The sequence below is a fragment of the Schistocerca serialis genome, chromosome 5 (genome assembly GCF_023864345.2).
Source record: "Schistocerca serialis cubense isolate TAMUIC-IGC-003099 chromosome 5, iqSchSeri2.2, whole genome shotgun sequence".
NCBI classification, from domain to species: Eukaryota; Metazoa; Arthropoda; class Insecta; order Orthoptera; family Acrididae; genus Schistocerca; species Schistocerca serialis.
This window is the reverse complement of record NC_064642.1, coordinates 31,045,869-31,061,428: the sequence shown is the minus strand read 5'-3', so window position 1 is coordinate 31,061,428 and position 15,560 is coordinate 31,045,869. Positions and strand designations below refer to the sequence as shown.

The window sequence follows — 15,560 nt, the reverse complement described above, 5'->3', positions numbered from 1 at the left end:
AATTACGTATTCCACTTCAACTGGGGAACGATTTCCGAGCGCAATCGTTTAAAATTTGGCGGTTTGCGCAAGGATAATCTAATGACCAGAGTTACCAAACGTGTTGAGCTCCCAGCTAGCATCCCTGCTTTTTATAGAATGTAAAAGAATATTTTGAGCCAGCGAAGAGTTCAGATAATAACTTCATACAAAGTGCAATGTTTCCCGAAAAAAAATTTCACGCTTTGTTATCAAATTGCAGAAATATGAAAGGAAAAATGTAGAAATATTAAAATATCTCTGTTCAACAGTCTGTTGAATCTTTGGACGGAATCTCGAAAACGCTGTTGATTTGCATGACAACAATATGAATAGTATTTCATGGAAGGAAAGTGTGTTGTTGACTGATTAGGTGAAGGCGTAAATGTTTTTTCAGTTTATTATCTGTTCTCTCTTGTAGTTCTCATTTGATCTCAGTTCTGATGTCTGACATTGCGACTTCATTGCCGGTGTCTGCCGCTTCTGGAGAGTTTACCAGTACGACGAGTATAGACGATGTATTACGGAATGCATCCAGCGAAGAGCTAGGTAGTGAAGAGCATTCCGAAGACTTGTATGAACCACTTCCTGAACCAATAACAGAAGCTCATTTGAAGGAAATAGCGTACACTTTAGGACTGATAACTTTAAATTGGCCAGAAGATGCTGTCACAAATGTTGAGGAGTAAGTGCAAAATTCGTACGTGAATTTTATAGTAGGTTGAAGAAAGCTGTGCATAATTCGTACGCGAATTTGTAGCAGATTGAAGAAAGCTGTACAAAATTTTCCCATGTGCATTTTATAGTGTATTGAAATAAGATGGTGATAGGAAAGAGTAGCTGTCGGGCAAAACCATGCAGTCTTTGTTGAAAAGTTGTTCGTTTTTCAAAAGCAAACCATATTCACTATTATGCTTGTTCATTCACAGGCAAGTGTTTTGTTTTGACGTTAGTTTCTTGTACTGACTACATCTGCGCCTTCATTACTGCTGCATTCCATTTGATTTGAAGGTCATTTGTATTAGTAGTGGGTTTCCGGATACTACTTGGGACATAGATTGTATTGATTAATGAACCCAGTTTTTGTACTACGATAAAGTACTATCTTCCAACCCAACTTAGATCGCAGGCTATGCTTCAGACCAGTCTGGCATTACAAGATTTCGGGTGTGGGCAGGGATGGTGCATCTAATACCACAGTTTAGCCTAATCAGAATTTATATTTAGTTAGTATGTCTGATCATATTCCATGAGTAATGGGTGACATTTTGAAGAGTAGTTGCAGTGAAGTAATTTCATTTCAGTGCAGAACAGAACTTTTCTGCAGAAATTGTCAATTGTAATTATTGTGTTCTTGCGGCAACAATAGGTGACTTCCATTACTCAAACTGTCATATGGTACATGAAGGGAGCTATAGGTTCATGTGGAGCAATGTTGTTTTAAGTAAATGAGGAGTGGAGACTAACGGAAATAACTGTGGTCTTAAGTCTGAAGATGGTGCTCTTCATACTAGCCAGTCCAGTGCAGGTCTTGTCCTTGCAAAATTTATGTACTGGATAGATGTATGACACACGGAAGTAAAACTATCATAAGAAAATTAGTACAATATATATGACACAGCAATCCATAAGCTATCAAACATTTTACAAATTAAGATGCAGATGCTTGATTAGGCTTTCATATATGACACAGAAAATGTTCTCTCTCTCTTTCAAATGTGTGGGTGGGTGTGATGCAAGCCCGTGCACCATTCTCAACAGGAGCATTCCTAAAGAAGTACTCTAGCCTTGAAACCAACCTATGCTTTAGTAATAAAGAATGTGCTTTCTGTGAACATCTTCTACAACAGGAATCTGTTACAAGGGACGGGTAGGAGCTTGCTTTTATTAGTGATATGGTTTCGAGATGAAAATGAAGATTTGGGAACCAAAGCAACATATTATGAACCATTTGGCTCTTTATTTCAAATATTAACGTATGAAAATATCATGGCCCAGGTTGCATTGTAGTAATCTTATTTTTTAGTTTCAGTACTAGTATTTTCCTGAACATTTCAGAAATGTGATGTCACCTCCTCCTAGAAAGGAGGATCAAGAGGTGCATCACTTTTAACATAACGAACATTTACTGCTCTCATCATTGTAGATTATAAAATATTCAGCTCCCTCAGAATAGAAGAGATTGGCACTTTGTACTAGGCTGAATTAATGTGTGTACATATTTATAGACATTTTGTGTATAAAGAATGTTAAACTTGATATGAGAAAAGGTAAATTGTTAATGTATTGAAGCTCAAGCTGGTGAATATGGGATAAGTTTCTGCTTTTTTCTGACTGATTGAAGCGGCAACTAATTAAACAAATCTTACCTCCTCAAATATAGGGTACTTCTGTCGCGAAGTGTATGTTATTTAACAGTTCTTGAAATAACTGTGTAAATTGTTACTCATTCCACTCATAAAGAACACATTCATATATGTCCATTCTCAATAACTCAGTCAATTTTGTGAAGGAAATTGTTTCCACCGTGCACTTTTAAATGACAGTTTGTGTTTACTTTTTCTTAGTTAAACATTTGTATATTGATGCAGAATAAAATGATTGATGAAGGAATAATTAAACATCACAAGGCATGTAACTGATGCATGTGATGAATGAGCTGTTTTCGGTGTTTTTTGCCTCACTAAAATAGTACAGATTTATCCGACATGGAGTAAACACATGTACCAGAAATCACAAAATCTGCATTAATTAGTTTGGACATAATGTCAGTTGTCTGCAAAACTTCACTATTTCACAACACTATTTGTTGAATATAGTGTAATTGACATTTATACAATATATCTCGATTGTGTAGTGGCTGTCAACTATCCTAATCTTGATTACAGTGGCAGTGAACATTTGCCTCTTCACCAGTTGACTCTTAAATCGCATAACTTGCTTTTGCTAATCACGAGAATGTAGTATTTCTTAAATAATATTAATTGTTTTACATAAATTAAGTTAATGTTTGTAAATAATTTTCATTTTCTGAGACAAGTTTATTACACAAAGTATTTATAAGCTAAAAAAATATGGTATCAGTACATTAAATTATGTAATATAATTTATTGTGCCAAATAATCCCATTTTTAAACATTGCAGCAGGTAAGCTGCTTTAGAAATCCCTTAGTGTTATCTTTCTCTGAACAAATCTTGGCATAAGGAAATGTCCAGTTCCACCAATCTTATTTGACCCGTGGTATCTTCAAGATGATGGACACCCATACTTCCAGCTTATACAATATAATGACCATAATGTCACTACATACACCTGTGAACAAAATTAAAGACGACACAACAATATTTCACTCTACCAGTAAAATGAAACAAACTAGACAACTGCTGTAATTGGGGGTTTAGGTCAGGGACCAGCTAAATGTTATGACAATACAAACAATAGCACCATCCCAAAACAAATATTATCCACAATATCAAACAAAAAATTCTCAACATATGACATAACATCATAAAAATGAAAAATGTGGAATTATACAGTTTACTTCAACACTTTAGCTCAAAGGAAGCCATCATCACCAAAAACCCCACAAGCACAACTCCAAAATGCGACATAGTAAATTTTGCTTGACCTTAATAGCTCAGACAAAGGCATCAATACCTAAAAACCTAACAGATGCCAAAAATAAAGGTATAAAATTTCAATTGACCTACCTAGCTCAAACGAAGCCAGCAATACCAAATAAACACATGCAAATCCTAAAACCCCAGCTTCATTTGACCATTTAAAATATGCAAAAAAACTAGAAAACCAACCATACATAATGCATTAAAGACCAACACCAGTTGCACAAACATTCACAAAACCAACAAAACACAAAATCCTCCAAACAACTGCAATCCCCAGTAAATCAACCCTAACCCACCCAATACCACACCTAAACGCAATACCCACACAGAAATACAACATACAACAATTTAAAACATTCACAAAAAATTTCTCAAATAACAAAACAAAATACCATCACCAAAAAAGGAAAAGAAAAATACTCTGGGAAGTTCTTCTGCCAGCAGTACTCATCTGCGTGAGACAGCAAATAGGAAGAGTGCCTCTTTCTTGTCCAACAGATTTGATGGCCTCCAAAAAGCATTTTATTATATTTGTACAAGCCCTGGTGGAATAATTTTTATACTCAGTTCTGTGATTAACAGCCAAATGATCATAACCCCTATTCCCAAACCCCATTAAGGTGAAAAGGCATCAGACACTGCAGTACTCCCCTCTTCTATATATTCCTCTGTCAACCCACCAGCACCCTCTTAGCCTAATTTCTCAGTACCCAAGAAACACAATCAGCCCCAACCCCCACCCGGAAATGACAGCCCACCCCCACAGTAACACGAGAACCAACCCTCCCATCATGCTTGCTCTCCCCAAACTCCGACTCATCAATCTCCGCTTCCCCATCCCCACCCCACACTTCTGTTCAAAACGAAAACCAGTCCAACACACTTCACACACACACACACACACACACACACACACACACACACACACACTCTCCTGTCTCAAGCACACAAAAATATGTAGACAAATAACAACAAAAATAATAGGTCACTAATACAACCTCCTTCATAACCAACTGAAATTTCTCGAACCAGTTCCCTCTTTTGATACATCACCAAACGTGACAGTGATGCCACCACATATACAGTTCCCCAGTTTGAGAAGCTGAGACTTGACACTAATCATACCTAACACGAACACCAATGCATAAAGTGGAGTGGCATGCTCTTGCAAACATAAATTTACAGAATGATTCCACAGAGTCAAACGACTGACTATCACACAAACACAACCAACTCCAAATATGAACATCCACCACCAGAGCACACTACCAAATACGGCAACACGCCATCTGCAAACACAACCCAACTCAAAAACACAGTGCCACAATGACATCACACAGCGCACCTCAAATCTTTTTTAGTTGAATTATTGACAGTCACAATGATGAAGCGTGCAGACTGTCACAAAGTAATCAGAAATGGCAGTAATTGTGAGGAATAGAGAATCAGTTTTCAGTCTGTGATGATTTGAAACTTCCTGACAGATTAAAACTGTGCTGGTCTAGTGGCTTGAGTCAGGGACCTTTGCCTGTCACGGGCAAGTACTCTACTGACCTGCCCGATCATAAATCACGACCCACCTTCACACCTTTACTCCTCCATGTACTACTTCTCATTCCTTCCAAACTTCACATCAAAAGTTCTCTTGTATAGCTTTTGGCACTTGAACCCCTGGGAGAGATACATACAGAAATGGTTTAGTTACCGTGCAGGGGATTCCTTCCAGAATGAATTTTCACTCTGCAGTCAGGTGTGTACTGATTTGAAACTCCCTGGCAGATTGAAACTATGTGGTAGACCAGGACTCAAACAAACTGGAACCTTTGGCTATCGCAAGCCAGTGTCCTACCAACTGAGGTATCCAAGCGTGAGTCACAACACTCTCACAACTTTACTTCTGCCAGCTGAAAGTATGGCAAAACATTTTCTGGGTATAGATTCTCTTTCAAATTGCAATTAATTAGCATTTTATTGTTCTCTTCTAAGTATCATAATTCTTGGAAGTTGTGACTCACAGTTGGTTTTTATTACTGACAGAAGTACAAACCTGTGCAGAGGGCTCACACTGGAAACAGGGTTTTACACAAGTGTTCAATATAATTTGTTACTGACATTGTTGTTTCACACCATTAGTGACTCTTGTACTGTGGTGTTCTGAATTCCTCCTTGGCATTCTGTAAGGTGTCAGTGGCTCCATGTAGCACTTGCTGTGATGTCTGCCGATGAATTTCTATCTGCTGCTCACAAAGAAATATTTCAACTAATACAGGGTGTCATATACACAGAGGGTCATTACAACATGGTATGAGGGCCATTATCTTTCTTCCAACACTCAGGAGACAGTTGTGGGCTCAATTCGTGTACTTCTACATCACTATTCTGCATTTTGCATCCAAGTGCCTGCCAGAGGGTTCACAGAACCACTTAAGGATCACTTCTCAGGCATTCCACTATCAAGTAGCATGTGGGAGAAATGGTACACCTAAATCCTTCTGTGTGACCTCTGATTTCTCTTCTTTTACTGTGCACGTCATTCCTCCCTAAACAGGTGGGACTCAACAAAAAAAATTTGTATTTGGAGGAGAAAAGATTACACTCAAAATTTTGTGAAAAGGCCTCTCAGCAGTGAAAAATGCTTAAAAATGAGTAGCCCTTCTTTGATGTCTTCTGTCAATCCTTTCTGGTAAGAATACAATGCAGCAGTACTCTAGTAGAAGACTAGCATATTGTAGGCAGTCTCTTCAGTTGATTTGTTACATCTTCTGAGTGTTCTGCCAGTAAAACAGTCTTTGGTTCATGATGTATTGACCCAAGCAGCTTGCGAGTCTTCTTTGTACCGTAATCATCCTGATGCTTTTCGTATGGTTTACTGGAATTGTATACTTTGTGCAGGAATTAATGTCATTATCCTTTTTCTCACTTGAATTTCTGACTTGATTTCAGTTGTTCCAGGCATTATGTCAAACTTTCATATTTGCAATACTCAGAGGACAGAAAACTTATTTTGACTGGATGAAATGCTAGATGACTCATCCCACAGTGCAGTCCTGCACTTCACTAAATGTGTTCAAATTGCCCAAAAGAAGTCCTGATTTGCAGTCTGGGAAGTTTCAGTGTATTTGCAGTATCTTGATGGAATGTAGGTTATTCATGCTTTTAGCTTTGTGTTGCTAAATATTGTCACTTCAGCCTCACTACTTTCCGAAAGTTAAGTATAATAAAGAAATGAGATAACTTTTTAGTATGTTCAGAGGATTACAGGGCAAGAAAAAACTTATTTTCAGTAAATTTGGCAGGCAGTGATATCCACAACATGTAATGAAACAGTTCTGAAATCAGGGTACACTTCTTTTCTGATAAAAGAACAAAACCATAAAATCTCATTCATAAACACAAAATTATTAACATGTCATAACTTAAGTTACCGTGTGAAACAGTTCTGAAATCAGGGTACACTTCTTTTCTGATAAAAGAACAAAACCATAAAATCTCATTCATAAACACAAAATTATTAACATGTCATAACTTTAGTTACCACACATGGTTGTATGATGTGATTCAAGAGCTTTTTTGCCAGTCAGATCCAGTCCTGGGAAAGAAATGGCAGAGAGTATGGAGGAGCTCTTAGAAGAGGTTGACAGGTATGACTGTGTTTCCCCAGTGCATCCTAACCCTAATCTGAACGCTACTGATCTGGAGACCTAGCTGGTGAGTCAACATGGCGAACATTTCCTGCATGAGAATTTTAGCCACCAAAGTAGCTTGATGCATACAGACATCATCATCTGTGAGTCTGAGTCAACTGCTCGTCTGCAAAATCAAACATATGTTTGTAGTATGTTGTCCTGTACCTTTAGGCATTGATAATATTCCTCAAACCACATAGTCGTGCATTCAGAATGGTCACTTATCATTGTTATTGACTCACAATAGCAGACTTCTTTCTGCTTTTCTTTGACTGGCACACACTAACCAATTGTTTCGAGCCTTTGATATACAGTTTCTCTGGAAACTTCTACTCCTGAAGCTGCTAAGTTTTGTAAACAGTTCTGAAAGAAATTATGGGATTTTGTTGTCTATTTAAGGCTAGGTATTGTCGTTTTGTGGATTAATTTCCCTTGGTCAACCTTGTATTGGCCTATGACAAACTGTTCCTCTCCCTTGTGTGTGTGTCACTAAAGCCTTCAAATGTCACTGTGTCATATTATATGCTGCTGAGATTGTAATCTAGTCTTTACTTGCTTCAAGGCAATTGAGGATTCTACCATGCAAAATAGGGCCAAATGGTATATTTGTTGTATTTGGGCTGTTGGGCAGTGCTACCAACATTCGACGTATGGCAAGTGTGAGCAGGCTGCTCATGAAGCAAGAGTGCCGTATTGGTCTCTGGTGTGCTGTATTAAGTTCACTGCTCATCACCTTCTGTGTAGTAGTAAATGTTGTACCAATCTGGAAGAGAGAAATAAGCACAAAAATTTAATGTTGAAACAAACCCCTTATTTTTAAATGTGAATGGCCTAGAAGACCTTACAGGCACCATCCATTGTGACTTCACTTGCTTCAGAGGATAGGTACTCATATAGACTGTTACTGTCTCTATGCAAACACAGGCAAGTGATATAGACAGTAATACCAGCATCTTTAAACATAGCTACAAATGCAAGTGGACTGAGGAAACCTGGATCTCATTTAATCAATCATCTGTGACCATAGAAAGAAAAGTTTTGAAATTAGTCCAACAACGAAGTAAAGCTGTTGAGAGAACCCAAGATGTCTATCCAAAACAGCTGCTCTACAAGTAAAATCAAGTTCTTTTTTTAAATGGCCAAACCAGAAAAAATGCTGTTGAAGGCATCAGGCAGTGTTACACTGGTTCTGACTAACAGATCAGATGATGATCTTCCACAATCTAAGAAAATTTATCCCTCCCTGGGGAAACTATAAAGTCCCCCACTCCCCTCACTACTCACTCACTCTCTCTCTCTCTCTCTCTCTCTCTCTCTCTACACACACACTCACACACACCCCTCTTATGAGTTGTCACAGACAGTGGAGAGCTAGACAGGAAATGTGAAGCAACTGAAAACCCTGGCACAGGAAACTACTTGCTGTCAGTGGTTTTGCTTCCAACAGATGCACTTAAAGTCGTCAAACTGCAGTGCTTAGTTGGCTTGACTTCACTATCAACATCACTGAGAAAAGGCTGGAGGCAGAGTGACCCTGATTGTAAATGACACGTTGTTGTTGTTGTTGTTGTTGTTGTCTTCAGTCCTGAGACTGGTTTGATGCAGCTCTCCATGCTACTCTATCCTGTGCAAGCTTCTTCATCTCCCAGGACCTACTGCAGCCTACATCCTTCTGAATCTGCTTAGTGTATTCATCTCTTGGTCTCCCTCTACGATATTTACCCTCCACGCTGCCCTCCAATACTAAATTGGTGATCCCTCCATGTCTCAGAACATGTACTACCAACCGGTCCCTTCTTCTAGTCAAGTTGTGCCACAAGCTCCTCTTCTCCCCAATTCTGTTCAATACCTCATCATTAGTTATGTGATCTACCCATCTAATCTTCAGCATTCTTCTGTAGCACCACATTTCAAAAGCTTCTATTCTCTTCTTGTCTAAACTATTTATCGTCCACGTTTCACTTCCATACATGGCTACACCCCATACAAATACTTTCAGAAACGACTTCCTGACATTTAAATCTATACTCGATGTTAACAAATTTTTCTTCTTCAGAAACGCTTTTCTTGCCATTGCCAGTCTACATTTTATATCCTCTCTACTTTGACCATCATCAGTTATTTTGCTCCCCAAACAGCAAAACTACTTTAAGTGTCTCATTTCCTAATCTAATTCCCTCAGCATCACCCGACTTAATTTGACTACATTCCATTATCCTCGTTTTGTTTTTGTTGATGTTCATCTTATACCCTCCTTTCAAGACACTGTCCATTCCGTTCAACTGCTCTTCCAAGTCCCTTGCTGTCTTTGACAGAATTACAATGTCATCAGCGAACCTCAAAGTTTTTTATTTCTTCTCTATGGATTTTAATACCTACTCCGAACGTTTCTTTTGTTTCCTTTATTGCTTGCTCAATATACAGATTGAATAACATCGGGGATAGGCTACAACCCTGTCTCACTCCCTTCCCAACCACTGCTTCCCTTTCATACCCCCTCGACTCTTATAACTGCCATCTGGTTTCTGTACAAATTGTAAATAGCACTTCGCTCCCTGTATTGTACCCCTGCCACTTTCAGAATTTGAAAGCGAGTATTCCAATCAACATTGTCCAAAGCTTTCTCTAAGTCTACAAATGCTAGAAACGTAGGTTTGCCTTTCCTCAATCTTTCCTCTAAGGTAAGTCGTAGGGTCAGTATTGCCTCACGTGTTCCAACATTTCTACGGAATCCAAAGTGATCTTCCCCAAGGTCGACTTCTACCAGTTTTTCCATTCGTCTGTAAAGAATTTTAGTTAGTATTTTGTAGCTGTGACTTATTAAACTGATAGTTTGGTAATTTTCACATCTGTCAACACCTGGGATTGGAATTATTATATTCTTGTTGAAGTCTGAGGGTATTTCGCCTGTCTCATACATCTTGCTCACCTGATGGTAGAGTTTTCTCAGGACTGGCTCTCCCAAGGCCGTCAATAGAATGTTGTCTACTCCCGGGGCCTTGTTTCGACTCAGGTCTTTCAGTGCTCTGTCAAACTCTTCATGCAGTAACATATCTCCCATTTCATCTTCATCTACATCCTCTTCCATTTCTATAATATTATCCTCAAGTACATCGCCCTTGTATAGACCCTCTATATACTCCTTCCACCTTTCTGCTTTCCCTTCTTTGCTTAGAACTGGGTTTCCATCTGAGCTCTTGATCTTCATACAAGTGGTTCTCTTTTCTCCAAAGGTCTCTTTAATTTTCCAGTAGGCAGTATCTATCTTACCCCTAGTGAGATAAGCCTCTACATCCTTACATTTCGCCTTTAGCCATTCCTGCTTAGCCATTTTACACTTTCTGTCAATATCATTTTTGATACGTTTGTATTCCTTTTTGCCTGCTCCATTTACTGCATTTTTATACTTTCTCCTTTCATCAATTAAATTCAATATTTCTTCTGTTACCCAAGGGTTTCTACTAGCCCTCTTCTTTTTACCTATTTGATCCTCTGCTGCCTTCACTGTTTCATCCCTCAGAGCTACCCATTCTTCTTCTACTGTATTTCTTTCCCCCATTCCTGTCAATTGTTCCCTTATGGTCTCTCGGAAACTCTGTACAACCTCTGGTTCTTTCAGTTTATCCAGGTCCCATCTCCTTAAATTCCCACCTTCTTGCAGTTTCTTCAGTTTTAATCGACAGCTCTTAACCCACAGATTGTGGTCAGAGTCCACATCTGCACCTGGAAATGTCTTACAATTTAAAACCTGGTTCCCAAATCTCTGTCTTACCATTATATAATCTATCTGATACCTTTTAGTATCTCCAGGGTTCTTCCATGTATACAACCTTCTTTCATGATTCTTGAACCAAGTGTTAGCTATGATTAAGTTATACTCTGCACAAAATTGTACCAGGCGGCTTCCTCTTTCATTTCTTAGCCCCAATCCATATTCACCTACTATGTTTCCTTCTCTCCCTTTTCCTACTCTTGAATTCCAGTCACCCATGACTATTAAGTTTTCGTCTCCCTTCACTACCTGAATAATTTCTTTTATCTCATCATACATTTCACCAATTTCTTCATCATCTGCAGAGCTAGTTGGCATATAAACTTGTACTACTGTAGCAGGCGTGGGCTTCGTGTCTATCTTGGCCACAATAATGCATTCACTATGCTGTTTGTAGTAGCTTACCTGTACTCCTATTTTTTATTCACTATTAAACACTCCTGCATTACCCATATTTGATTTTGTATTTATAACCCTGTATTCACCTGACCAAAAGTCTTGTTCCTCCTGCCACCAAACTTCACTAATTTCCACTATATCTAACTTTAACCTATCCATTTAAATTTTCTAACCTACCTGCCCGATAAGGGATCTGACATTCCATGCTCCGATCCATAGAACGCCAGTTTTCTTTCTCCTGATAACGACGTCCTCTTGAGTAGTCCCCGCCCGGAGATCCGAATGGGGGACTATTTTACCTCCGGAATATTTTACCCAAGAGGACGCCATCACCATTTAATCATACAGTAAAGCTGCATGCCCTCGGGAAAAATTACGGCTGTAGTTTCCCCTTGCTTTCAGCCGTTCGCAGTACCAGAACAGCAAGGCCATTTTGGTTAGTGTTACAAGGCCAGATCAGTCAATCATCCAGACTGTTGCCCCTGCAACTACTGAAAAGGCTGCTGTCCCTCTTCAGGAGCCACACGTTTGTCTGGCCTCTCAACAGATACCCCTCCATTGTGGTTGCACCTACGGTACGGTTATCTGTATCGTGGAGGCACGCAAGCCTCCCCACCAACAGCAAGGTCCATGGTTCATGGGGGGGCGGGGGGGGGGGGGGGGGTAAATGACACAATCCATACAAAATCAGTGCCCTTTTTTACTGACCCAGTAACATCTACATAGAAGCAGTTGCAGTGACAATCGATTTGCTTTTGGGAGTTGTAATATACTACCTGAATTTAGTAACACAGGTGGATATAGATTAGGAGGCATTTTCTGACATACCTCAACTCTGTCATTTCTATCTCTTGTTTGGTAACTTTAATGCATACAGTCTGTTGTGGGATTGCACAAGAGGATGCATTGTTAAGAACTTCATGTTTAAAGAGCAGTACAGTCTTAAAAATGGATAACATATGCCCACTAGAACTGTTGTTAATTCATCTTTGATCATTGATTGCCTGTTATGTTCTTCTCCTCTCACAGGCTCCCACAACTTGGTGCCAGCAGATGTAATACTCCCACCTAGCAACATCACTGCATAATTATATCAGTTGATCACCCTTGATTCAGCATATAGGCCAGAACTGTCCTGGCTGGTGCATGGAAGAACAAGGTAGATGTGGCCTGCTGTGAAGACAGGGGTGCGGCTATTAATGCTGATGGTAGAGGAGCCTCTCCCACGTCTGACCAGAGATGCAGGCAATTACGGGTTAGACTCATGGTTTTGCTACATGTTCCTGAGTGGGCTGTGGGCATGACATCATACTCAGCACATATTGGAGGTCCTTCTGTGTGTAGCTCAGGTCTAGATTCATAGGGGTGACAGACTACGTCCCACAGCGTGGGATGTCATATTTGAACTGGATCGTATGTCTACTTTTATCAATCCTTGGAGTGGACAGAGTGGGCTGCCTCTATTCATGTGGCAGATCTGGAATTTGAACTTGCCCCAGATGACAAATTGGTTCAAATGGCTCTGAGCACTATGGGACTTAACTACTGTGGTCATCAGTCCCCTAGAACTTAGAACTACTTAAACCTAACTAACCTAAGGACATTACACACATCCATGCCTGAGGCAGGATTCGAATCTGCGACCGTAGCAGTCGCGCGGTTCCGGACTGCGCGCCTAGAACCGCTAGATCACTGCGGCCGGCCCCCAGATGACACAAATGGAGCTGGTTCCAGTGCTAGTGAAAGATACCTTTAGATGTGACCACCAGGATTGACTGGCAGCCTTGCTGTCCAAAGGTGTATCCACATATCCAGCCAGCTGCGTGGAGTGGCTGTGCGGTTTGAGGTGCCATGTCAGATTGCATGCCTCCTCCCATCGGAGGTTTGAGTCCTCCCTGGGGCATGGCTGTGTGTGTTGTTCTTAGCATAAGTTAGTTTAAGTAGTGTGTAAATATAGGGACCGATGATCACAGCAGTTTGGTCCCTTAGAAATTCACACACATTTATGCAGCCAGGTGTGTGAACATGTGTGTCCTGACAGGGTCATCCACCTTGAGAGCTCAGCATTGTAATCTCTGACATGTCCGTGCATGCAACTTTGATCTAGTGCCAAATATGAACAACAACTGTTTGTGATTGGTAACCAGATGAAATTTATTACCATACAGGAAAATTGTGGAACTTCTAGATACCAAATATAATTATGAATGCCTCTTTCCCTATCTATGAATAATTTTTTGCGCCATGGTCAGTGTCTTAGAGGTGAACACAATAGGCTATTGCAAACAATTGGGATAAGTGTGCAATAGAACAGACCAAATAGTGTATGGTGAACCATCTGTGGCTAACACAAGTGATAAATGAGGTTGATACAAGGTCAGGTGTAGAGCAGTTCTACATCAGCATCTACATACATACTCCAAAAGCCACCATAAGGTGTGTGACAGAGGGCATCTTGAACCAATACTAGCCATTGCCTCTCCTGATCCACTCACGAGTAGAGAGAGGGGAAAATGACTGTGTGGATGCCTTTGTACGAGCCCTAATTTCTCTTTTCTTCATGGTCCTTATGTGGCATGTCTCTTGGTGGCAGTAGGATACGTTCCAGGAGAGTGGTCACGAAGTTCACTTTTGCTAGGTAAATATTAATAAGTCAGTACTGTGTTCACACTACAATCTTTGTTGCATAAACACAGTTCACAGTCAGAGTTTACAATAACAACAGTGATCGGTCATGTAATTGAACTGTTGGCAACCTGCTTTTGGAAGGCTTTCACAAAAATACTGGTATCATCATTCTCTCCAACCTACCTCAACATAAACTAACAATGAACTGCCTTCTGGCACTTCTTAAAACTTTACTTTTATAAACAAGAGTTTTGAGAAGTGTCAGAAGTCAGTTCAGTGTTAGTTTAAGGAATGTGAGGTTACAAAACCAAAACATATAAATGTATTTTGTAGTAGAATTGAATTGCTTTATGGCCAGCACTATTATGATTTATATGATTAATGGAAAATCTCATATATGATGTGAAACAAATACTAACAAAGAGATAGAGGGGCTGGCCAGTACTTACCTCAGCTCAGTACAGCCGATAGATACACATAAAACAGAACTGAAAATTTACATTCCTAGCTTTCGGAACTTTGTTCCTTCATCAGGGAGGAGAGAGGGGAAAAAAGGGAAGAAGGGAAAGTGGATTCAGTTACTCACAACCCAGGTTATGAAGCAACAGGGAAAGGTAAACAGGGAGGGTAGCAAGGATGGAGGCATGGTTGTCAGAAGGAACCAAAGATATTCTACTGTAAGTACTGTGCCAGCTTCAAACCAAAGAGGATGCATACAGAAGTAAAGAGGTATATAGTATAAAGATAAACACAACTATGTAGGATGAAAAGATGCGTGAATGGCTAAAGAGGAAAGGGAAAGAGGAGAAGACTGAAGAGTGAATGGGAGTGAGGTTGTTTAACGTAGGTTCAGTCCAGGGGGATGGCGGGATGAAAGGATGTGTTGGAGTGAAAGTTCCCATCTCCGCAGTTCAGAGGGACTGGTGCTGGGCGGGAGAAGCCAAATGGCACATACGGTGTAGCAGGTTCCTAGGTCCCTAGAATTATGCTGGAGGGCATGCTCCGCTACTGGGTATTGGGCATCTCCTAGGCGGACAGTTCGTCTGTGTCCGTTCATGCGCTCAGCCAGTTTAGTTGTTGTCATGCCGATGTAAAAGGCTGTGCAGTGCAGGCATGTCAGTTGATAAGTGACATGTGTAGTTTCACACGTAGCCCTGCCTTGAATTGTGTATGTTTTACCAGTAGCGGGGCTGGAGTAGGTGGTTGTGGGGGGATGCATGGGGCAGGTTTTGCAGCGGGGTCAGTTACAGGGGTAGGAACCGCTGGGTAGAGAAGGTAGTCTGGGAATATTCTAGGGTTTAACAAGGATGTTACGGAGGTTAGGGGGGCGACGAAAGGCAACTCTGGGTGGTGTGGGGATAATTTTGTCAAGGGATGATCTCATTTCAGGGGTTGACTTGAGAAAGTCATATCCCTGGCGGAGTAATTTG

The 15,560-nt window shown here is 40.3% G+C and overlaps 1 protein-coding gene across 1 annotated transcript in view; it reads left to right on the top strand.

Annotated features, from left to right (window-relative positions):
* The first annotated feature begins 345 nt into the window (after positions 1-345).
* LOC126481725 (coiled-coil domain-containing protein lobo-like) overlaps positions 346-15,560 on the top strand; it is a 190,854-nt gene continuing 175,639 nt past the window's right edge. The window contains exon 1 of the mRNA XM_050105678.1: positions 346-703. Coding sequence (XP_049961635.1) covers positions 462-703 — 242 coding nt within the window. The 5' untranslated portion in view covers positions 346-461. The remainder of the gene's footprint in view (positions 704-15,560) is intronic.